This window comes from Suricata suricatta, chromosome 9 (assembly GCF_006229205.1).
Source record: "Suricata suricatta isolate VVHF042 chromosome 9, meerkat_22Aug2017_6uvM2_HiC, whole genome shotgun sequence".
NCBI lineage: Eukaryota > Metazoa > Chordata > Mammalia > Carnivora > Herpestidae > Suricata > Suricata suricatta.
The window spans coordinates 11,131,888-11,158,240 of NC_043708.1; the positions used below are offsets into that span (position 1 = coordinate 11,131,888).

At 41.1% G+C, this 26,353-nt stretch overlaps 1 protein-coding gene across 2 annotated transcripts in view; it reads right to left on the reverse strand.

Moving 5' to 3' along the window:
* Positions 1-848: 848 nt before the first annotated feature.
* The window catches only part of CPSF2 (cleavage and polyadenylation specific factor 2), a 29,590-nt gene continuing 4,085 nt past the window's right edge, over positions 849-26,353 (reverse strand). For both annotated transcript variants that reach the window (XM_029951776.1, XM_029951775.1), the window contains exons 3-16: positions 25,750-25,929; positions 24,612-24,771; positions 24,432-24,537; positions 22,950-23,079; positions 21,177-21,292; positions 19,489-19,676; positions 18,527-18,817; positions 11,760-11,860; positions 10,080-10,280; positions 7,810-7,962; positions 6,199-6,424; positions 4,803-5,102; positions 3,046-3,180; positions 849-2,826 (exon numbers count right to left, since the gene is read on the reverse strand). In XM_029951776.1, the coding sequence (XP_029807636.1) occupies positions 2,734-2,826; positions 3,046-3,180; positions 4,803-5,102; positions 6,199-6,424; positions 7,810-7,962; positions 10,080-10,280; positions 11,760-11,860; positions 18,527-18,817; positions 19,489-19,676; positions 21,177-21,292; positions 22,950-23,079; positions 24,432-24,537; positions 24,612-24,771; positions 25,750-25,898 (2,349 nt within the window). In that variant the 5' untranslated portion in view covers positions 25,899-25,929 and the 3' untranslated portion in view covers positions 849-2,733. The remainder of the gene's footprint in view (positions 2,827-3,045; positions 3,181-4,802; positions 5,103-6,198; positions 6,425-7,809; positions 7,963-10,079; positions 10,281-11,759; positions 11,861-18,526; positions 18,818-19,488; positions 19,677-21,176; positions 21,293-22,949; positions 23,080-24,431; positions 24,538-24,611; positions 24,772-25,749; positions 25,930-26,353) is intronic.

The window sequence follows — 26,353 nt, forward strand, 5'->3', positions numbered from 1 at the left end:
CCAAGTGCTGCTGCGGGTATGGAGAAACCGGGACCCTGACCCGCGCAGGCAGGAATGTTATACAGTATAGGCACTTTGGAAATACAGTTTGGAAAACGGACAGTTTCTCACAAGAGTTATCTATCGTTTATCTAGCAATCCTACCTAAAAGTAGTGAAAACACATATCCATATAAAAAGTCATATAGGAATGTTCATGGCAGCATTATTTATAATGGCCAAAAAGTAGAAACCACCCAAAGGTCCATCAATTCATAAATGGATCAACAAACTGTGGTATATCCACAGAATGGAGTATTATTCAACCATATTAAAAAGATGCTGCTACCTGTCCCATCAATGAATCCTGAAAATATGCTAAGTGAAAGAAGTCAGACACAAAAGGCCACATTTTATGAAATATTCAGAATAGGCAAATCCACAGAGAAATATATTGATGGTTGCCTGGGGGTAGGGTGAAGGAAAAATGGGAAGTGACTAATGAGTGGGTATATACTTTAAAGGAGTAAATTTTATGGTATGTGAATTAAATGTCAGGTTGGTTTTTTTTAAACAAGGCCCTCCCTGGGGCACCTGGGTGGCCCAGTCGGTTAAGTGGCCGACTGTGGCTCAGGTCACGATCTCATGGTTCGTGAGTTTAAGCCCCACGTCAGGCTCTGTGCTGACAGCTCGGAGCCTGGAGCCTGCTTTGGATTCTGTGTCTCCTTTCTCTGCCCTTCCCCTGCTTACGCTCTCTCTCTCAGAAATAAACATTAAAAAAAAAATGTTTTTAAGGCCTTCCTTAGAAAATTGATGTCTTCAATAGTTTCAGACCACCTATTGGTTCATGAAGACAAAACAAAACAAAAATTGTACTGAAACTTGACATTTATAATCTCATTGTAACAAACAGGACACTAAAATTTCTTTTTAACACAGTTATTTATACATATCAGCTGAAGGTCCACTTCCACTTATTTTGCCTTTAAACAAAGTTCTGAAAGTTCCTCTGAGTTCATGATTTATCTATAGTCCTTGTTGACATTTATACTTTTCTTAAGTAACCAAGGTTAAACAAATGTCTTCATTCTAGAAAGTTCAGTCATACTGTCATCTAGGAAGAGGTCAAAGTCCTGCTCTTGCACTAACAGTAGCTAGCACAGCCATCTTCAAGCAGTACTTGAAGATTTCATTCCTGTTCAGAGGACAATAAAAAGGCTAAACAAGAAACCAGTTTTCAATATCGGGATTGCAACGTAATATGTATAACCAGATGCTTCAAGCACTGTAACAAATGCAGACTTTCTTTCCCCTGGAATAGAAACAGGATTCTAGGATCCCTCTCTTCAGTGACAAGAATTTAAGGGAAGTTTTTTTCAAAGCTCTACAAAGAAAACATACTCTTCGCCATCATCTTCTATAATGTTGTTTTGCGTATCTGGTTTTCAGTATCAGAAAACTGTAACTTTGCATTTAGCACTATAACCCACAATAAATTCTTTGTAAGCTTTGAATGAAATTATAATTCTAGTCTGGTATCCCTGGCAGGTACTATACATAGATCCACAGAAGTTAAACAAGAATGATCCTTCTAAAACCGCTAAGTATGAAGAGGAGGGCTTAAATGACTCAGGAAATAAAGCTCACGGACTGCCGTGATCAAGTCACACACTGAAAAAGCATCAACAGATTACAATGGGGCAACACGATTTTCATTTTCAAGTTCAACGAGAATTGCATATATTCATCTTTTACTCTTAAACACACAGTAAGTGGTTTTTACTATGCCAGGGCTGCTAGCCCGAACACAGACAGGAACGCAGGAGGACCTCATCCAACTTCAGTATTATTTCTGTAGCCAGGTACATAAAATGCAGCCACCGCTTCAGGATCCCTAGGAGTGAGCAAGCCTAAGGGATGAAAACATTCACACTTTTGATTGAATTATACTCTTACCTTATAAAAATAGGTTCAGCATTTGTTTCCTTAAAAACAGACACGCAACAGTTTCCAATAAAGTAACCTTGCTGAGAGCTAAGATGTTTCTAAATGTATGCATCAAGGAGTTCTTTTGCACTGTGTATATTCAAATGGTGGTGTTATCATTCAGACTGAACAACAAAATCCTGATAAAACAGGAAATGGGAGAAATAGAACTTGATTTCTGACCCAAATGTGTACCAGCTCACACTAGAGTGAATGCCCGGGAAATGCAGGCGAGGGAAAGAAGACACGTCCCAACTGCATATCAGAATTCCTACGAGTCTGAGCACACGCTTTGTTTTTTGTTTTTTAAACACACAGGCCTCAAAAAAACGGTTTCATCCGTTTTTTTTATATAGCACACATCTTTTCTAAATAATTCTCACTTTTCAATCCAGAATGCGTAAGAAACCGTTTGCAAGAGCTCATGCAAACATGTTTCTCTAAGGCCATGAGCTGGTTTGCTAAGCTGCACTGTCTTATCCAAGTAAAAGCCCTTCTAGAGTGAGGCATCTGTCGAGGAAACCACTAATCTTCAGCACTCCGGCCTGCACACTTGTCAGAGCCTCTGTCATTCTGAAAGTCCAAAGGTAGAATGCTCATTTGAGCATCAGCGAAACGGACTCTATTTACATTTTTAAAAAATCGAATGCATGTTAGATTTTTCTGGCGATTCTTTTTTGTATGTTACAAAACAAATAAAGCAAAAGCTTAGGATAAGAACCCATTTTTCTTAGAAAGGTCAGGCAGATACTTCTTGACATCCCGTCCTTTACACAATGGCATACTGTTCATACAAAAGGTCTCTTATCCGATAAAAATCCTGACAAAGGCAGCCTTCTAATCCAATGCGGCCAGTTTCCGTCTAGAAAGTAAAAACAAAACGAAACACAACTTTAATACATTTCCTATTAATATGCAGACATAATAACCAAAATTTATAAGCCTTTAAGGTCATCATTATGAATATAAATTACGGATCTCCAGTTTGTGAAATTACCAATCAAGAATTACAAATTTCAAAATGGCAACACATCAGAAGGAAGCATTTTTTCAACACTTCCCCGATGAAACACACACTTACCCTGCGGACTGCTACTTGATTGTTGCAAACAAGTACGCCCCCTACAAATTCAGCTTGAATCCCCTCCCGTAAAAGAACTTGTTTGAAGTCTGACAGTCTCGGTTCATTCATAAAAACTGACTGATGTCCAGGAACCTTAGGTAACATTAAAGGGGAAAGAATAACCTCAAATGAAACACCATACACACAGCTGCACCGAATAAAGTGAGATTTAACACATGATTGCAAAGGTCTTTTCTAGTTTTCCTGGAAGACCTTTGACATACGGTATCAAGGCTGTTAAGTCCCATTCCAAGTCGTTATTCTGAATTTTCCCTCCTTATTTAACATCGCAAAGCCCTTCACAGCTTCTGGATGTTTCCCCATCGATTATATTAGTCATGCCTCGCAGGAACAGAGAGACACTTGGTAATGTCATGCTCCTCACGCACCCACTGCCTGGGGGGGTCAAGCAGAGTGCCAGGAGGCAGAGTGAACCAAAAAAAAAAAAAAAAAAATCATTTTCCAGATCCTGCTCCTTCGCTCAGTTCAGAGCAGAGTTCTCCCCGAGCCCGGCCTCACCTTCCCTTCTCCCTCAGAGTGAACGCAGCAGACGCCAGGGGCTTTCGCTGCAGAAAAACAAGCGGTTCAGCCTAACGCTGCTACTTGGAAATTGCCCTGATGAGCACTAGCAGCGTTAGCACAGAGAGGAAAGGGATTCGAGTTCCTGCCCCAGTCTCAAGAGTATTTCTAGAAGGGAGTCCAACGACAGAGGCTGGGTCTCTATTCTTTACTGCACAGAAAGGCTCAAGGGCCCTGCATGCACACAGTTTTAACACTGCTGTAAGTTAATTACCTGCAATCTCTGCTAACTGGATTATCTCTTGAGAACATGTAAACACTAGAGTAAGATTATATCCATACTTAATAAAAGATTTCTAACTATATCGAAGCCAAAAGCGATTTCAGCTGAACTGACAACACACGAAAATAGAGTACAAGAGTTTCACAGCCTTAGGAAACCACAACTCTCCTGACAGGAAGCGGGTGGGTGATGTAATCCTCACGACCAAAATTTGAATACTGAGGCGCGCCTGAGTGGCTCAGCTGGTTAAGTGTCAGACTCTTGATATCAGCTCACGTTGAGATCTCGCGGTCATGGGATCGAGCCCCACATCTGGCTCCTCACTGAGCGTGGAGCCTGCTTGGGATTCTCTCTCTCCCCCCTCTCTCTCAAAATAAAAAATAAACATTAAAAAAACACCCAAAATTTAAATACTAAAAAAAATCAATCATGAAGCAATCATGGATCTTACATTTGCTAAAGGTTTCCTTTAAATTTTTTTTTTAATGTTTATTTATTTTGAGGGAGAGAGAGAGACAAAGTGTGAGCAGGGGAGGGGCTGAGAGAGAGGGAGACACAGAATCTGAAGCAGGCTCCAGGCTCTGAGCTGTCAGCACAGAGCCCGATGCGGGGCTCGAACCCACAAACCGTGAGATCTTAACCTGAGCTGAAGTCGGTTGCTTAACTGACTGAGCCCCCCAGGCGCCCCTAAAGGTCTCCTTTAAATTGTTATCAAGCCCTTGCCATCCAGGACACACACACACACACACACGCTCACGGGTGCACACACATAACCCAGATCTTAAGTCATCTTTTTCTTAAAACTCCAAAATCAGCCTACATAGGACACACATTGTAAAGAGTTAAAAACATAAAAGCACAACCCAAAGGGTGACGAATTAAGGGAGAGCCTGAAGCGGCACGTGCTTGTTACCTCGTGGGGGGGTAAGGGCTCCAAAGTCGGGATGATCTCACTTTCTTCCCCCGTTTCCTTTTCGTCATCCCCAAACAGGCTCTTCATGGCCTTCTGCTGCGCCAGGGCGCTGGGGTCTGAAGGCGCGTCCACTGGCATTTCTGAGTCCTCTCCGTCGTCCTTCAGCTCCCCTTCCTCTAGGATCACGCCTGTGTCCACTTTGGACACCCTCATGTCTAGGACTCCATCTATCCAAGCTAGCTCGGCATCTTTTGCTTTACAGAACTGAAGGGAGCTGACCAGCGAGTCTTTCAGTCTCACCTACACACCAGCAAAGGGAGGGGAGAGACACCAAGCCCTCAGAGTGTAAATGAACAACACATAACCTGTGATAATTATTTCCTGACTCTGGTAATGTGTGTTAAGATTCAAAACTCGTTCACTCGCCTGATCTTCACTGGGACTGGGACTGACCTAGTGACCCAGGAGATCGTTAGGACCCCTGTCTGCTTTCCATAGTAAAGGCTCCGAACTACCTTGACCACACACTAGGACCACATGGCAGTTTCTTAAAATGCGTGCTAATGCCAGGGTCCGCCCTGCACTGATTCTGGCCAGAACACCGAGCCCCCCCAGAGCGCCCCCGATGGTTCTCAGGTGCGGTCAAGGTTGAGAACCACCGGCAAGGCTCACCCACTAGCCCCTGCTGCCACTTCAGGAACACTGACTGACTCCTGTTTCCTCCATGACCATGAACCTCACACGTCCTTATTCTTGAACTGCTGCTTCCACTTCTTCTGCCCAGAATAACTGCTCTGCCTGGTGAATGCCAACCCATTTTTTCCAGGTAAATCTCGGCACCACTCTGCTCTGACACCAACTCCCCCTGTCAGATGAACGCTAATCTCTCCTCGGTGCTAGTCTCACCTTTTTGGTCCCTGCTTCCCTTTTTCTCAAGTAGGAGTAGAACCTTCAGATCAGTGAATTTTTATAAAACTTCTGAATTCCAAAGCACTCCCCATTCCCTTCAGCTCTACACTTTTGTGAACGTCCCCTCTGCCTGAAACAGCCTTTCTCTCTCTTTCCCATTCTCCACATCACCCTGACGACCCATCGAATCATCTGTTAGGATTCAGCTTCGTTATCACTTCCTCTGGGAAATCCTTTCTAGACCTCCAAATCTGGGTCAGGGTCTCTCCCTTCACACTCTCGCAACATCCTGTCCCTTCTCTATCAGAGGTACAACAAGGTGATAGATGCTCTTTCCTTGTTCTAAGCCCCTAAGACCCTAAAGACTGTCAGACCTGCTGCGACAGGGGCCACGTCCGTCTCGCGAACGGCCGTGCTCCAGCGCAGCCGGCCCGGTCGGTGGCAGCCCCACCCTGGCTTCCGCACGGCCCGGCGCCCGCACCCCTACCTGGTAGATGTGAGTCTCACTAGTGGCGTCGACGGTCTCGTGTAGCTTTGGCACGTACACCTTGATATCTTTCCCACCAAACGCACGGCAGCACTCGGCGAGGTCCTGACTGGCCTCCGGCGGCCCGTGGACGATGACCAACTGTCGTGGTTTCATCTGATTGATGATCTTCTTAATGGAGTCCCCATCAGAGCGGCCTTCATAGTCTATGTACGTGACCCTAGCTCTGTAAGAAGACAGTTATCCAAGCTTGCTTTCCTGATTATTTTAAATCTAGGTTATTAGTGGCTTTTATCATCAGGAAAGAAATGTATACAATACACCAAGTGAGGATTTGAGGAATACACCTGTTATATGGCCAATATGTACCTGACGGGGAAGGATTATGGACTTTTCAATAGGTAGTGTTACAAAAAAATGGCTCACTCTATAAAGAAAAATAAGACTGGTTCCTGACCTAATGCCACAAACAACCGCAGGTGAGTTGAAGCCATAAAAGAAAAATGTGAAGATTTAAGTTTAATAGAATAAAATATAAGAATTACATTGGTTTGTGACCAGGGACAGGGAGGGACTTCATTATATACAATTCCAAAAACCATAATGGGAAGTATTTTATTATTTCATATAGTTTTTTTTTTTAACCAGAGTAGACCTTGGACAACCCTTATAAACAAATACCAGAATGGGAGGGGCCGTCTGCACTGTCTCACACCAACCAGGGGCGACACCCAAAATGTACAATGAACTCCTGCAAGGCAGTAACAAAAGGACAGCAACCCCTAGAGAAGACCTGAAGGCCATAGACATGGACTTACAGACAAGAACACAAAGAAGGCCACAATCATTTGAAGAAGATAAAGGAATAATCACGGTAAGACACACACCCTTAACCAGCAGGGATAAGTTATTACTCTCTACCGAGGAGGCTGGGAACTGTTGCAGGAGTTAGAGCGCACCCCGCGTTGTTAAGGAAACAGGGAAGAAAGAAGCCCTCTGTCTGCCGGTGAAAATACAAACCGACACAGCCATTCTGCAGAGAATTCTGTGACACTGTTAATACGCATTCTTTAAGATATCAGCCCACAGTAACCACTAAATATCACTGGATAAATAAACTGCTTTGCTATCTAAAGAGTGAGAGAAAAATCCAAAATGATGAATTACTGGTGTTATACCGAATAGAAAAGGAAAAAAGGCATATTAACTACTTCAGATTATAATAACATTTTTCAGACATTAGGGCACTAGAAATGTGTAAGTCAAGGAGTATATTTTTATGAAACACTTAGAAAAATTAAACATGTGCTACTAGACTTACTAAAAAGGCCAGAATGTTTCTTCATATAAATGTGCAATTTAATGTTTAACCCCCACCTCAACACCAATTCGACTGGACTGGCGTTCAGATACCATTAAAGAAAACAAAATGCCACCATGCTTTACAGACCTTTGCAGGGAAAAAGAAATTAAATTTTAAAAGCACCAACTTACTAGACGATCTTCAGAAATTTCATTCTTTCAGAAATTGAAAGAATGTACATTATATAATTCAAGTTCTTGAAATTTTATCTTGTAATCTAGTTTCAAAATACAACAAAAAGCACTTACTTTATTTCAACAGACTCTGTGGTGGAAACACACTTAGTGGGGACATCAGACAGATCCTGATCCATGGGTTCGTCCCCATTTGTCAAGCCAGATTCTAATTTGCTTTTCTCTTCTTCAGTTGCTTGAAGTTCTGGCACTAAGAAATCCTCTGGTCTAAATTATATAAGTCTCTAATTAGCAGCAGTAACAAGCAAGCCCATGTTATATAATATATGTTGCCTAGTAGATGGGGTCAGTTTTAGGCTCCTCACATATCTCAAGATTTAAATACACAGTTGATCCAAGGCTACTGCAACTTCGCAGTAACAATTACCAAATGACTGCATCTATTTTGTTTTTCCTGACCACTGATGAATGCTCTTCAGAGCACGCCATTGGACTAGCAAAGTGTCCTAGACAGATGATTAGGGGAGCTTCGTGGCTATCAAAAGTACTATTACAACCCGGCCTTGCAAGTGTTTCGATCATTCTTTTTCTCAGTTTCTGTGGTTTCTCTTGCCAACTCCCACTTCTCATAAATCTCAGACCGCTTCTGATTTCCTTAAGAGCTCCAGTCAGTCTAGCCCTGCCCAAAGAAAGCAGACGACTCCCCACTGGCACATTACCAAGAAGACTGAGATAAAAACTCATGAGCTCCCTCAAAAGCCTTTGCCTTTATTTCAACAAAGCCCAAATGCATCTATCTTCCCATGTTGACTTCCAATATGTGTTAAAATTTAAAAACAAACTTAAACATGTTCTCCCGAACCCCCTGAAACTGTCTATGCCCCACGCCCAAATCTGCTCACACTCCTGAGAATTCAGGCCTCTGTTACCCACCCCCTAGCCTGCCGCAGGAGCTTCTCAGACGCTGGAGCCCCACTTCTCCACCTGTAATCCACGCATTAACAATAGTAGTAGCAGCACATTTACTAGGAATCATGAGGCACAAATCAGGTTCTATGCCAAGTCCCTTAAACACACAATCTCATTTAATTCTTTTCCCTAATTTTCAGAGAAGGAAATTGAAAAGTTGAATATCGGACACTAATTAAGTAGAACGGTAAACAAACTCGCCAATGCTATTCAGATTGTTATTTTTCCTCTCTACTATTGTAGAGGACCAAGCAGACGGGAATTTTCCTGATTAAGTCCAAGTTCAGCCTACAATCCACTATATGCGTAAGGGAGCCTTACGGAAGTACAGAGACAGCGCCAGGACGGGGCCTGGACTGTGCTGAGTGGGAAGGGAGAAACAGGAAAGGCTTCCAGCAATTTGTAAGGCTGGACTTGACCGCTGGAGACCCAGGACGGGAAGAGGGAGCAAAGCTGAGGGATGAGCATGTGCCTGCACAGGAGCAAACGGAGAAGCTGGTACCATGAGAGCAGACAACGTTCGAGGACTTGACAGAAATATAGAGAAACATAACAGAAAAGTCAGGAGAAACCTGATATGAAAGACACTGTGCACCGCGCTGGGCATCTGACATTTGCCTGCAGGGCAATGGGGACCTGGAGGGCTCCTTACACACGACAGCACTGTTTCCAAACTTGGACTAGAACATGCAATTTCAGTCATTTTTCCAGTAGTGGGTGTAAATTTGGTAGACTTCCCATGATTCCACCCATGTGGTCTCATATCCCTCCTGGAACTAAAACATGTACAACACTGCTTGAGATGCAACCCGTTTCCCCAAACTTCACACACCACCATCGATCAAAAATTCTCCCTATCCTAGGTTTTTCTCCAATGCATGTCCCTTTACCCTCTCTTTTTAAGTGGGGAAAAAAAATTTTTGAACCCTTCACATGCTTAGGTAATAAAATTGCCAGTTTGTCTTTAATATTAATACTCTAGGGGCAACTGAGTGGCCCAGTTGGTTAAGCATCTATCTGATGCTTGATTCCGGCTCAGGTCATGATCTCACAGTGCATGCGTTCAAGCCCCCTGTTGGGCTCTGTGCTGACATACCTCAGGATTCTCTCTCTCCCCCTCTCTGCCCCTCCTCCACTTGCAAGCACTCTCATGCTCACACGTGCATGCTCTCTCTCACTCTCTCAAATTAAATAAATCTTAAAAAAAATATATATATATATATATACTTATTCTCTACATGTTCCTCATCCTTCCTATTTTTACATTTCAAACTATACAAACCCTCTGGGGAGTACTCAGAAACTACCAAAGTACATGATGTGACCACAAAGGCCGTCTTTATTGAGAGCTAATGATACAGGGAGTTATACACTGAACAGTCTAATCTAGAAGAAAGAAGAACTTGTTCACGTACTTGATAATTTCTCCATATTCATCCCATTTAATTCTTTCTTCTGGGGCAGGAAACATAGGATAAGACTTCTTAGCCTGTTTGAAGAAACTTCCTTTACGACTCCCTTCACCTTTCATCATCAGGTCATGCTTGGTCTTGTGAGCAGAGGGCTGGTCAATGTCCTCCTCCACGTCACTCTCGTCACTGGAGTCTATGTCTGCCCTACGAGGGTCGTGGAACAGAGAAAGGTCGTAAAGTCCCCAAAAGATTTTGAATTAATATTTAGAAAATTATTGCTGAATTAATTCCATGATAATATAGTATTATTGGATTGACAGTTTGTAAAACAGGGTTAACTACCAGTTAATAAATACTCATTGACACTAGTACTGAAAGCATCAACTATACGCAATTAAAAATATTTTTTTATGTAACAGAACACACTAAGGTAGATCATAATCAACGGAGAAACACACACGTGCGCACACACACACGCACGCACACACGCACACACACACACACACACACACACACACACACACGACGCAGAGGAGCAAAGAGAACAATGACCGCAGGGTCTACAATCGCCTTCCAGAAACATGGGATGAAGTCTGCACATTGTAATTCACATTCCCAGTAAAAAGATCATTAAAATATAAATGTAAAATAAAAAGAAATTTGCCTGACCATATCAAAAAACAAAAAACAAAAAAACCACAACCCAGAAAATCTGCAGGTATGCAGCAGTCCGTGCAACGAAAAGCAAAGGGAGAAGGAAAGACGCACCACGAGGCAAGACGTCCGGACCAGGGGGCACAAGAAACTAGCAATATGTGAGCAACGGAAGTCATTAAAAAAGTCTCTTTAGGGGCGCCTGGGTGGCTCAGCCGGGCGAGTATCCGACTCTTGATCTTGGCTCAGGTCATGATCCCACGGTCATGAGACTGAGCCTTGAGTTGGGCTCCAGGCTGAGCGTGGAGCCTGCTTAACATTCTCTCTCCCCCTCTGCCCCTCCCCTGCTCGTGCCTGCTCTCTCTCAAATTAAAAACAAAACAAAACTGATTCATTTTTTAACTTTTTATTTTTTTGAGAGAGAGGGTGCGAGCATGTGCGGGTGGGAGAGAGGAGCGGGGAGGTGAGGGAAGGAAAGAGAGAGAATCCCAAGCAGGCCCGCACAGAGCCCAACACGGGGTTCCAACTCACGACCACGAGATCATGACCTGAGGTTAAATCGAGAGACACTCAGGCGCCCAGATTTTTAAAGAACAAAACAAAAAACTAGCACTGAAAAATCCTGGCATTCTAGCACCATTTACAAATGTAACAAAAATAACGAAGTTGACATAAAATTTAAATATTTCCAATTAAAATTTATCTTAGAAATAAATAGGGGCGCCTGGGTGGCTCAGTCGGTTAAACCTCCAACTTCGGCTCAGGTCAGATGTCGGGTTCGTGAGTTTGAGCCCCGCATCAGGCTCTGTGCTGACAGCTAGCTCAGAGCCTGGAGCCTGCTTCCGGTTCTGTGTCTCCTTCTCTCTCTGCCCCTCCCCCTCTCATGTTCTGTCTCTCTCTGTATCAAAAATAAATAAAACATTAAAAAAAATTAACTTGAAAGACTAACTTTCAACGCTTAAAAAAAAGGAATAAGTTAAGTTGCATATAAGTAACTGTAAACTTTTCATCTGTCGGCAAACAACTCACTCTTTCGACTGCTCAAGTTTTTTCGCAGCTTCTTTCTTCAGTTTCTCTTTTTCCAAGTATTCTTCAAGTTCTTTCCCTTCAAGCTTCACACGCTTCCTCAACTAAAGAAAAATAGCAAACAAGCGGAAGTATCATCATCGGGGGGTTCAGGCAATCGGGTGGGAGACACAGCATATCTGTAAATTTATCATCTTACATTTGTAACCATTCAAGTTTCCATTACACGCAATGACGGATCTTATTTAGATCAGTACTAAAACCGCGCTGTCGCATTTCTAGGATGGGTTTGATTTAAACCAGTTAAAAATCGCCAATCAGGAAAAGAAAATACAGATACTATTTTTATAATTTGGAGATAGGCCTACACAAGACATAAAACCCAATAGCCATAAAGGAAAAGATAAATAAATACAGCAACATGAAAAAAACAGAATGAAATCTCTTTGACATTTGAAATCTCATAGAATTTTAAGGAACTAAGAAAATTACTTGCAGCGCTACATGACTATCAGAAGCTATTTTTTCCTAAGAGCTCTTCCAAATCAGTTAAGACGATCAACATGTCAAAAAAGGCCAAATCCATATATACGCAATTTACAAAATAAGAAAAATAGCTATGAAAAGATGTCTATTTTCACTAATGATCTCTGAAAAATGCAAAAATTTTTTAAATGTACGACCATTTTTAAACCTATTAGACCTTTAATCTCTTAGCGCTAATTATACATGGGGAAAGGGTCCCTTGATCCACTATTGCAGGAAAGTTAGAGCAACTGTGTTAGAAGGCAATCCGCCAACTTCTAAACATAAAGACGTGTTTGTCATTTGACATCACACTTCTACTTCCAGGAATTTATCTTACTTAAACAATCACAAGTGTGAGAGAAAAAAAGCACACTGAAACAATGTTTTAAGGGTAAAAAACCAGACTCAACGTTAAGAATCCATCAGCATGGGATGATTAAATCCGGAGGTCTCTCAAACTTTTCGATCTTAGGATTTGCCTTAGACATTTGAAAATTAATGAGAACCCCAAAGATGGTTTTTTTGCTAGATTACATGTATTAATGTCTACCAAATCAGAAATTAAAAGTGAGATTTTTAAAAATATTCATCTGGTCACTGAAAAATAATAAAATCATTATTCATTATAGCATATAATTACATTTTCCAAAGGCCCCCCCCCTCACAAAAAAAATTAGTACAAAGCATGGCACTATGTTATATTTTTACAAGTCTCTTTACTGTCTAGCTCAACAGAAGACAGCTGGACATTCACATCTGCTGAATTCATTTTCTTGTAATATGTTGTTTGGTTAAAGCATACAAAGAAAATGTAGCCTCACGCAGATGTATAGTTGGAAAAGGGAAATATGTTTAAGTAGTGTTTCCATGAATATCCTTTGATGTTACATTAAAGCTCTAAAACTGCCTGGGTGGCTCAGTTAGCATCCGACTCTTGATTTCGGCTCAGGTCACAATCTCATAGTTCATGGGATCGAACCCCATGCTGGGCTCTGCACTGACAGCATGGAGCCTGCTTGGGATTCTTTTCTTTTCCTTTCTTCCTTCTGTTTTCTTTTCTCTTTCTTTCTTTCCCTCTCTCTCTCTCTCTCTCTATCCCTCCCCAACTTGTGTATGCACCCTCTTTGTCTCTCTCTCTCAAAAATAAACATTAAATGTTTATTTATTCTGAGAGAGAGAAAGAGACAGAGTACGAGTCAGGAAGGGGCAGAAACAGAGGGAGACACAGAATCCCGAGCAGGCTCCAGGCTCTGAACCGTCAGCAGAGCCCGACTCAGGGCTCAAACTCACAAACCACGAGATCATGACCTGAGCTGAAGTCAGACGCTTAACCAACTGAGCCATCCAGGCGCCCCAAAACACTGATTGTTCCTTAAAAATCAGTTGGAATGTGGAATCTGAAACGATACTGATAGCTTTTTATAGTGTTATGTTAAAAGTTATTGATTTATCTTGCACTTTGAATGGATCTTTTATTTGTGCACTATTTTGTACCTACAGGCATTGGTTATATGCAAAACACTGGTTCACCAAGTTACATGGATCTTATAAACACCGACAACATTTTAAACATCACGTTTGCAAACATCACTACCAACCTCATCAGCAAAGCCTTCTAAGATTATGTTGTCAATCTCCTGGCGATGAACACAGATTCCAAAATTCTAATTTTCACTTGAAAGTTTAAATGTTATTAGATTTAGGCAACAAATGCTGTCAATTATTTTCCTTTGAGTGACAAGCTTACCTTGCTCTTCTCTGAGCGAACAGCTGCTGGACACCCAAGTCTCAAGAGCCATGTCATTATTTCAAGGAAAAACGGTGTCCCAAGAAAAAAGTGGCCAGTTTAACTCACAATTCAGTTACCCAACTGGCTTTCTTCGAGACAAACATCACGCATTAGTGTGAGGCATGAGTGCTTTCTGCACACTTTCCAGATGCCACCCAGATTTTTAAAAATCTTTTACTGAAAGGACTGGATAAAATTAATAACTTTTATTGCTTCAGCAAGGCCATCCTTAAGTGAAATGGACTCTTCTTGGAACTTCGAGTGTGCGGCAACGTGAAATGCGGTGGCTGCTACAGTCTGGGCCACGGGCTGAGTTTATGCTACGGCGCCAGCACCTGTCCTTGGCAACGTTAAATGTAGGCACATCGAAAGGGCAAATAACACCTTGGTATTACTATGAGAAGTGGTTTTGACCTTGGGGACTCCCCGAATGGGTTTCAACCACCCCCTCCCCAGGAGTCCTTCACACCATAATTTTGAAAACCACTGGATTCAATAATCACAGTACATATATACACCTGTATTACAAAATTACTAAAATGAATTCATTTATTCAAAAAATATGCTTAGAATATACCCATCTTGCATCAGAAGTCAGGATAGTGGTTACCCTGGGGAGGGGACAAAAAGGATCAGGAAGGGAACGTCTAGGGTACTGGTGATATTTCTTGGTCTGGGTACAGGCTAGAGAGATGTGTTCAGTTCGTGAGCATGTAGCACACTGTACACGTAGAACATGCACACTCTTAGCAAATGTTGTACACCAGTGGACATTTTAAAACCCTGTACTTTTTTGGCAAGAGTAAATATGTGGAAAGTGCCTCTGTTATTCTTGAGTTGAGGAAGACTCCGAAAAGAGTAAGTCTGGGACTAGGGGTAGGAGGAATATCAGTGTTTTGGATATGACCCAGTAGAGGGAAAGACAAACAGGAAAGAGAGAAGAAATATCCCCACCAGGGGAGAAAGGAAAGCAGCCTGAGCATTAGTACTACTTACTAAAAAATCAAAAACCTAGCATTTCAAGTTACAGCTCCAAATGTCCCTTCTACTTTTTTCAAACTTAAACTGCTCTTAATATTCTCTCATTAATTCCTCAAATGGCATATCAGCCTTAATTGAATTTCTTGTAATTATTATTTTCATATTCAGTATTTCATATCTGAGGAAACTATTTCAAGTATTTCTGAGCTTTCTTAAGCTTTTTTTTTTAAACTTTGCATTTCCAAGCTATTAAATAACCAAAAGGACAGTTTGTACCGAGTTGCTTGCTCTAAATACCAATTCTGTATTGATGGTGAATATATATGAGATTTTCATTACTATTTTTGTGCCTTAAATAGAGTTAAAGACTAAGGTACTCTTAACACTCAGCTTTTAACACATTAAACGTTCCTTAAAACGGCTACTAGGAAGGAAAAATGAACCGCCATCTAAAACTCTGTGCAGCTTTGGCAGTTATCAACCCATTCAGGATCAACTGCTGTAGACATTATAGTTAACAATACTAATTTTGAAAAGCTGACAGACGTGATGAATTGGTTAGTAAGCAAAATAATCTCTGGTCATTTGGCTAGGTGTCTTGCTCCCATAACAGGAGATAAAGCAGCAAATGCAGACACAGAAACACGTTAGGCTATTCAGTGGGGAGAAGATAAGGGGGCTCCTGCCTGCTTCCACCTCTTAGCTAAGTCTGAAACAAGTTCACAGGCTACGACAGAGGGCTGGGATGGCTGTAGGGTATTTGGGGGAAAGAAGGTATGAAGCTGTCGTACTGGAGTAAGACAAGGAATATCCCACAACACGGTGGGCTGGTGGTGAGCGTCGGGCTGAGATGGGAGGTCATCAGTGTGAAGGGAACCCATCCACACAGTAGTGCATCTAGCACCGGTGACAAGGTTGCCTGGGCAGAGGCATGGCTAAGCAAATGGTTTAGCTAGAGGCAAAGCTTTGCCAGGCGGGCACAGTAACCAGGAGGGCAACAGAGGTAAAGGTGTTTGCAAAATAACAATGGACCATTAACCGGAAGCTGGAGTGATGCTGGCTGGGGAAAGTGGCAAGTTCACAAACTGAAAGTCCCAATGGGACCAAAAAATTACTGGCATGGAGTATTAGAGCAAGTCAGCTGTAAGATCAGAGTGGGATGCTCGAGGTAGAGATCTTTAAAGAAAACCCACAACAAGGTTATGACCACAAGAGTAGAGAGCATGGTGTGGAAGGCCGGAAAAGATCATTAAGAAACAAGGTGTCAGGGAACCGAGAGGGCCCAGGAGCCGGATAGATCACACACACGGAAGCCGGAGACATCAAGAACGCAGTCCTGAGTGAGAGGACAGGAAGACTGCGGACCAGGATCAAAGTCGCCAATGAATAACAGAGAATGACCGAGAGATCAGGAAATGTCAGGAGGGGGTCAGTGGATTGTGGCATAACCCAGAGGGAAGAGGAACGGCTTGAAAATTGCAGCACAGAAAAAGGACGCCTAGCCCACCCAAGTGCGTGAGGCATGAAAGAGAAACAAAGAGCGTCTACCGGAGTGGCCCACAGGGAGAGGAGTATCGTTAGGAAACAGCCAGATTCCAATTAGGGAAAAGATGTGGAACTTTTTTCGCAGAGAGCTCGAGAACACAGCATATGTGATACCTTCTGGGCATGGATCCAGAGGACACCGCAGAAGGGTTAAAGAATGACAATTTCTGCAGTGCCTATGAAAATAGCACCAGCATTCTTCACAGAGTGAGAACAAACAATCCTAAAATTTGTATGGAACCAGAAGAATCCCCAAATAGCCAAAGCAATCTTGAAAAAGAAAACCAAAGCAGGAGGCATCACAATCCCGGACTTCAAGCTGTATTACAAAGCTGTCATCATCAAGACAGTCTGGTACTGGCACAAAAACAGACACTCAGATCAACTAGAATGGCCAACTAATCTGTGACAAAGCAGGAAAGAATATCCAATGAATAAAGACAGTCTCTTCAGCAAGTGGTGCTGGGAAAACGGGACAGCGACACGCAGAAAAATGAACCTGGACCACTTTCTTACACCATACACAAAAATAAAAAAAATACACTCCAAATGTATTAAAGACCTAAACACAAGACAGGAAGCCATCAAAATCCTCAGGGAGAAAGCAGGCAAAACCTCTCTGACCTTGGCTGTAGCAACTTCTTATACAACGCACCCCCGGGGACAAGGGAAAGCAAAGCAAAAAGGAACTATTGGGACCTCATCAAAATAAAAAGCTTCTGCACAGCAAAGGAAACAGTCGGCAAAACTAAAAGGCAACCGATGGAATGGGAGAAGATATTTGCAAACAACATATCCGATAAAGGGTTAGTATCCAAAATCTATAAAGAACTTATCAACTCAACACCTAAAAGACAAATAATCCAGTGAAGAAATGGGCAAAAAACATGAATAGACACTTCTCCAGAGAAGACCTCCAGATGGCTAACCGACACCGGAAAAAATGCTCAACATCACTCATCATCAGGGAAATACAAATCAAAACCACAACGAGACACCACCCCACACCTGCCAGAACGGCTAACGTTAACCGCTCAGGCAACAACAGACGTTGGCGAGGACGAGGAGAAAGGGGCACCCTCCTGCACTGCTGGTGGGAATGCAAACTGGTGCAGCCACTCTGGAAAACAGTATGGGGGTTCTCAAAAAGTTAAAAATAGAGCTACCCTACAACCCAGCAATTGCACTACTAGGTATTTATCCAAGGGACGCACGTATGCTGTTTCGAAGGGGCACATGTACCCCAGTGTTTAGGGCAGAACTATCAACAATAGTCAAACTATGGAAAGAGGCCAAATGTCCATTGATGGATGAATGGATAAAGAAGATGTAGTATAAATACACACACACACACACACACACACACACACACACACACACACAATGGAGTATTACTCAGCAATCAAAAAGAATGAAATCTTGCCATTTGCAACTATGTGGATGGAACTAGAGGGTAAAATGCTAAGCAAAATTAGTCAAATAAAGACAATCTCGTGTCTTCACTCATATGAGGACTTTAAGATACAAAACAGATGAGCATAAAGGAAGGGAAGCAAAAATAAAAACAGGGAGGGGGCCAAAACATTGAGACCCTTAAATACAGACAACAAACAGAGGGTTGCTGGAGGGGTTATGGGAGGGGGAATGGGCTAAATGGGTAAGGGGGATTAAGGAATCTACTCCTGAAATCATTGTTGCACTCTATGCTAACTTGGATGTAAATTAAAAAATAAGTAAATTATTAAAAAAAAAAAAAAAGAATGACAATTTCCAATTAAGGAGCTCTGAAATTTGTGCTAGGAAAGGCTCTTGACTCATAAAAATCTGAAAACAATCACAAGCATAATTTTGGGCCACTGATTTTTTTAAGCATCATCATAGTGTGTCCCCCAAGCAGTTTTACAAAAGTTCACATACAGGCACTTACCTCTATTTCTGTAATTTTTTCAGAAGGATTATCAATTAGGAACCGTGCTAACGTCCCGGGAGTAGTTCTGTAGGTTAGAATGATGGAGTTTTTAGGGTCCTGACACCACTGAATAAAGAGATCCCTCGAGAATCCACATTCCAGGTCGGGCTGGCTGGCAAGCACCACTTTAGGGCTTGGTACCCGGGCCAGGTCAGAGAGGCCGTGGCACAGAGAGAGGTGGCGGAACTGAAATGGATTATTTCTTTTGTCTTCAAAACATCTCATCAACTTGTCACTCATCCATTCTACCTGGTAAGGGGGGAAAGGATGACAAGACGTAGAAAATATCAGACTGCAACTTCAGTGTCTTCTACAAAGCCCAAGAGTTCACATTCTGCCTTCTTTTAAGTCTTTCCCACCAGTGGTTGCTCAAACTTGAGCCATTCTGGCGAGCAGCTTACCTTCTGCTCGGTCCCCCCATGAGACCCTCCCACCCCACAGCTCATCCTTAAAAGTCCAAGTCTGCATTATATTTCAGTTACACGTCACCTTAAATCTTACTGAGAAAGCAGAACACAAGTTCTAAATAAATCTCTCACCCAAAACTGCTAGTCCAAGGGAAAGAGCTTATTCAGGAAGAAGAGAAAAATGGATTCTAACATTTATATCCTAGGAAGTAGGTTCTGTTTGTGTCCCCATTTCACAGAACGTGATAGCATGCATTAGAGGAGAAACAACTTACCCAATCTGTAAGATGGGGACAAAAACAGAAGCTACTTCATAGGGTACATGAGGATTACGTGAAATAGTCCACATGAACACATGGTACAAGTGGTTCATTTTTAGTTTTTATTGTTATCGCCATAATCACCACCATCGGTTTCGTTAACAGAAAAATATAAGCAACTAAAACACTGCTTTCCAGAAGCACAAGTTCTGTGGCAACCGTCTGTGTTACAAAGGACAGTATGAAAACAAACCTGGGACTTAGAAAACTCCACCACGTTGTAGCTGACGTTATTGAGGAGTGCCAGCGAGTAGACCCCTAGCCCCGCATCTTTAGTTCTCCAGATCTGATCAAGGAGTTGCGCAAGTTCCAAAACTCTGCCTGCAGTGTCCACTGCTATTAACACATTTCCATCGCCTCGAAGTGTCTCCAGGACATTTGCTAGAAAACAAGAATATAAATTCTGTAACAAGTGTAATACCCTGCTACAAAATTTAAGAGGACTTCATCTCCACGTTTTCAGTACAAAGATTACAACTTATAAATAAGCAATCAGGCCAAGGACAAAACTTTCTAAATTCCATTCACGTTATTACCACTACTTTTTTATTTTGTGAATGTATCCTCATAGGAGTTAAAGACATTGTCATTAACTCTATTTTTTTTTCACTGAAAACTAAATCAGTGGTCCCCAACCTTTCCACCAAGAATACACATAGAAAATGACATTCGAGGGGGGACTGAGTGGCTCAGTCAGTTAAGAGTAGACCTTGGCTCAAGTCACAATCTCACAGTTTGTGAGTTCGAGCCCCATGTTGGGCTACTAGGATTCCCTCCCTCTCCCTCTGCCTCTCTCATGTTTGTCGTCTCTCTCTCTCTCTCTCTCTCTCTCTCTCTCTCTCTCTCAAAATAAATAATCTTAAAAAAAATGACATTCATATAGTACACTGGGGCCAATTACAACTTTGTTATAAATGATCCCCAAATGTATACACACACATACGTACACTATACTTTATATTTTATATATATGCATTTTGTATATATTGCATGCCTACACTATAAAATATAGATCATATCCTCTCTTTCCAACAAAAGTATCTTTATAAGTAGATTTCCTTGCTCTATATTAAAGTCCACTTTGAAATATCTGGTAAAACCAAACTCTACCAAAAACAAACAAAAAAACACAAGAATTGACTAGGTGAATACAACATAGTACACAAGTTGTGCTTTTTTTTTTTTAAGTAGGACATGGTGCCCAATATGGGGTCTCAATGCACACCCTGAGATCGAGACCTGAGCGGAGGTCAAGAGTCAGATGTTCAATTGACTGAGTCACCCAGGTGCCCCCACAAGTAATGCTTTTTAAGTGAACAGAGGAAAGAGTAGCTTCAAACATGTTTAAAAGCAGAACCCAATTTTCCTGCTGAAATATCATGTACCTTATAAAAAAAAAAAAGAATACAATCTTTTGTATTAGAGCCAAATCAGAAGCACCCAGGGATAGTTCCGAGGCTCCTCTTCAGAACGAAGACTACTAGAATGTAAGATACCCAACACCAAAATCGGTGGACTACTTACACCCTCGTGTATCTCCTTGGTTCATTTTTCTCTTAGAGTATAACTGTTTTTCTAAATGATTTCTGTGAGCTCTTTATATATTCTGGCATCCCCTAGACCGGTACCAGTGAGGGCCAAACAGAGCTAGCTCTGTGCTGAAGGGCAGGGAGAGGTCGATTGTTATACCTGTCTCACAAAACTAAATTCAAACCAACTAAAGCATCTTTTTGTACAAAGTAATGATCTGATCACATAATAGTTTCTCAAAAATACTAGAATTAACCAAGCTCATATGACAACGAAAGTGTTAAACAAGATAGGAGAAACAGTATTTCACACTAGCATGCACTTCCGCAGAGGACTGTGTGTAATACATACTCAGAAGTTGCTCGTCTCTCTGTTTTCTCCGAGGCTGCACATACGTAGCATTAAATGAATCTGTGATAAGCAGGGAGGGTCTGCTTAGCATTTCCAGGGAACATCCATTTAAGTGGCTATAATAAAGTTGAAGAAGAGGAATATTTTATAACACTCTAAATAAACAATAGCTTATCTCACCTAAAAAATAAGCACATTTTGTAAGATTTTTCCTTCTCTAAAAGTATATACGCTCGTTGATAAGGAATGTAACACAATTTAAAAAAAAAAAGGAAAATTAAGATCTTCCAGAATACCATCACTCAAAGAAATCGATATATTATTTTGGTATACATCCTTCTAAGCATATGAATAGTTTTCTATGCATATACTTGTGAACGTATTTTACAAAAGTGGCATTTCATGCCTGTATATTCAGTTCTATACCCTGGTTTTCTCCCATGACATTAAAATTGGTTTCTAATCTGTTTTTTTAACAACTTTAAGAACTTCCTAGTTTGTATTTTATTTGATCACTTTCCTTTATTATTTAGGTTATTTTTCTTGTCATTATAAATAATCTCAAAGAACACTTCTGCAAAAAATTTCAATTGCATTTCTGATGCTTTCTTTACGACACATTCCTAGAGATGTACTTACAACAACATACAATTTTTCTAAGCGGCTTTGCAGCAAGATTTAACCTTTTCTAGAAAGCTCTCCCTTTTCCAGAAAGGTTCAACCAGAAAAACTGAGCAATTCACACAATATTTCCAGGAAGAATGCTACCATTTAAAAATCATTTTGATGGAATTTAAAAAGAATTATCATTTAAATTGTTTTACTTCGTAACTTTTTCCATTTTGGAACTGGCATCTTTTTGATCAGTTAAGACCCAGTCTTCTGCATATAAACGTCTTTAGCCAACTTGCTGCAAATATTTCCCTACTTTATTGGTCTTCATTGTTTCAGACATTTTGAATCTGTATATAATCAAACCTATCAAAGTTTTCCTTTGTAACTTGGTCTGGTAACTCTAGGCTTACAACCTCTTTTCCAAATCAGAGATTAGACTCACAAATACTGTCTCATTTTCTATTTAATTTGAACCCATCTAAAATATATTTGATACATGGTTTAAAAAAAAAGACACCTTTTCCCCCAAATGTTTGAATGCCGTTACTCAAAAATCCCTCCTTTCCTTATTAATCTGTAATTATAAAAGCCTAAAATTCATTAATCTTATATACCTCTAAATATAAGATACAGAAGATCCTGGGGCTGTTGTAATCTAATACAAAGTAATTATAAACCTAATGTATAGAAGTTACAAAAGAAGCCTCTACAAAACCAAATACAATTTTATAGTCATGTTGTGAGTACAAAATGAAATATTTAAAATTACAATTCCTAGCCCCCTTTTAAAAGGAATCTGACTTTAAATATGATAATTACTAACTTCATAAAAAAAAAAAAACCCATCCACAAAGTTCCTTTAAATAGCAGGTCAAGTAGCATATGAAGTATAAATTTATATAAAAAAATTAATTTCCTTTCCAAAATCTCCAGGAAGATATCTGTTTTATAGAGTAGATACGTACATGCAAATTTGTCAAATATATTTCATTTTTTATATCAAAGTTTCCCCTTACAGTGAAAATAATTAATTTGAAAACATTCACTACTTGAGACTTTTAGATGGTTCTATATTTCTGGTTAAAAATAACAACTTTTAATTTCCCCCAGAGAATGAAATACCAACTGCATCTCCGTCAGTTGTCTTGATATACCTACATCTCCCTCTTGTGGTTAAAGTCAACTGCATAGACAATTTCTTCTTCTCCATCTTTGACGATTTTCCATATTGTTCCACCTATCATATGACCAGCAGGCAGAGGTGTGATGGACAAGCCATGTCCTTTACCTATGTCCATGAGATAGTGACAATATTCAGATTTCTTTTACAATCCCAAAGAAAGCTTATTTATTTGTAAACTATTTTTAAAAGCCACTAGATACAGTGATACACAACAAAGTAAAAAGGCATCAATGAAAATGCAGCCCCACTCTCCTGGCCCCCACTACTCTGCTCCTTCACCATAGACAAACACTCTTGTTATATTGCTATGAATTTTTGCATCCCTATTGGTGCTTATAAAAAGCAGTATATAGAAATCAAATTTAAAAGCCAATACACTATTAAATTACTTAGTATGAATGAATACATTTGAATATTTTTATTTAAGTTTATTTATTTTGAGAGAGTGAGAGAGGGAAGGAGGCAGAGAGAGAGAGGTGGTGGGGAGAGAGGGAAAGGAGGAGAGGGGTAGAGAGGGGGGAAGGGGGAGGGAGAGGCAGGGAGGGAGAGGGAGGGAGGGAGAGAGAGGGAGGGAGACACACACCCACACACACACTCCCAAGCAGGCTCCGCACTGTCAGCGCAGAGCCCAATGCCAGGCTCATCTCACAAACTCTGAGATCATGACCTGAGCAGCAGAAATCAAGAGTCGGAAACTACACCAACTAAGCCACACAGGTGCTCCCAACACATCTGAATATCTATACTGTACACACAATCATCAAAGATTTCTATTTTTGCTAACCTCTAAACTCCCAGAGTAACAACTGAAATCTCATTATGGTAAAAAATTTCCCCTACAGAAAAATTAAGCACAAGCAAAACTGTTGTGACCATTGTTATTTCCTGGCCAAATTACCAGAGTCCACTGTTTACACCATTTTTTTCATTTCAATGCAAGGCTTCATATTAATGAAAGTCTCTTAATACCTATGTCTCTGTAGATGAGAAATATATACTTAAGAAAGGATTTCCTGACCTAATTACATAAAAAACTTCTTAATATCCGACTGGAGAACTCAGTTGCCCGCTACTCTGCCACCAAGGCACTCCATCTCCCTCAAGGCCTCAGCGGCACCTCTGGTCACCTGAGCGACTTCAGCCCCTCAGCCCTACCGTGTACTCCTGGGAGGGGGATGTGGCCACGTCGTTACCTGTGTGCATCAGACACAGGAAACACTAAGTCTTCCCCAAGTCACGTGTGAAAAGGCTTGAGCAATTAACACTGTTAGTATCTAGTCCGGAATATTTCAAAATCCAAATGACTTGGGAGAAGTTCACGGTTCCATATCGGAAAATGCTAATCTTTTCTTTTTCAGACCACAGTGCCTACAATATTAACTACAAATTCTGCTTGTCCTTTTCAGCATCTTAAAGCCCGTCAGTTCAATTACTTACTACTGGAAACATTCTTTTACCTTTCAAATTCACTATCTGAGAGAATTTTAACTGCTGTATTTTGTCAAAGGCTGCATCCACGTCATCTAACGTGAAGAGCGTAAAGTCTTCTGTATTGTGTCGAGACTAAAAGAAAAACACAAAGGTTAAACACGGTCACAGCAGGAGTATAAAAAGCTTTTCTTAGCCGCTCCAGTTACCTGATAAAGATCGTACATGAACATCTGTCCCATCTTGTAGACAGGAATGGTCGCGTAGATGGCGCAGTTCAGCCCCAGCTTCCCGACGGCGTACGGGAGGGCGCCGAGATGCAGAGGGTCAGGGTGCGACAGCAGCACCGCGTCGATCTGGTGAACATGCCTACGAGGACACGATCGAAATGCGTTCTCAATGTCTCCAGTCTTGCTTTCCCGAGAAAAGACTAGGCTGGGGTCGGAGTTTAGTTTGGCTGAGCAAAACTAAGCTAAAACTGATACCAATCAACTTCAGTTACTACAACCCTGTCCTGCATCGATGTCACAAGTATGATACGTGTTGCACAGAAACAGATGTCTATACACGCTTTTTTTTTTTAAAGGAAAAAGAGAACCAGTAGACACGCCACACATGAGCTGATTCTGAATCACTATGTCATATACCATTAATTCAGGTTTAAGAACTCAACTTGAAAGTCCAGAAATTATTAAGGAGAGGATATTTAAACGGCCACATGTTTATGATGGATTTTTGCCTCCGCTTTTTAGCATGGTGCCTGACAGGAGATCCTCGACAGTGAAACTTCAGTTCATCAATAAAGCACACTCTCACTGACAGAGGAAATTAGGAAAAAAATTTTGCTACAAGTTCTAAGTTTCTAAATATTTCAGTCCTCTTTCCTTCCATAACGATCATAACTGCAAACAAAACTGAATTCTTCTTTGATGGGTCAGTATTTATACCGCATGGTCAGAATTCTGAGCACCACTTCGCAACGTGGAGCGTCCAAACACACAGGAAATAAGCAAATGGGATCTGGCGGCAGACCGCCCACACAGAAGGCTTTTTCCTCTTCAAATTCTTCTGGACCTAATCTTCTTTAAAATGAGGGTGCAGAGATCTCTACTGAGACCCGTTAGCCAAGTAACAATTAACATTTTACTGACTCTCAAGAAACACAGCTCACGATACAATCAAAACTTTAAAAATGCAAACGGTCACTTTTTGGCTCCTTGGCATGTAAAATCAAGTCTTTTACCATAAATCAGAGAAAATAGAACATATACTGGGTCACATCAAAATGGTATCGTGGTGCAGAAAAGTTTGCCTCACTCAAGTCCGGGAAGAGGAGAAGTCACTCACTTCCTCAGGGAGTCTATAATATCCAAAGAAAAGTGCTCATCCCAGCCACAGTCCAGGAGAAACCGAAACTCGTCAACTTGCAGGAGATAGCAGAGAGCAGACTCTTCCTGAACCCCCGAGAGGGTAGTTAGTTTGATGATAGATGTCATTTTTGGTCCCAAAACAACAATCCAACAAGTTCTTTTAAAAGAAATAAAAACCCAATTAAACACACATCATAGTCTAACACATGTAAAAGACAAATTAACATTATATCGTTTCTAAGTGATTAAAAATTCCATAAAGAGAGAACGCAAACACATTCAAGACCCACTTCCATCACTGTGAAGTTTGAAAGCACAAACATGACGTCACACACTCTTGTGACGACGAGTCCTTCAGCGGCTCCCCAGTGCGGCTTAATGAAAAGCACTGACCCTCAGAACCAGACAGTTTCAGATCTGAATCTACGACGATGTGGGTTTAAGCAATTAATTAATCTCTCCTCACTTATGTATCCCGGTCTATAAACATCAATATTAATAATTCACATAAAAACGATGTTGAAAGATGTTAATGTGTAAAATACCTAAAGCAGACCACACCAAGTTCCCCAATAAATAGA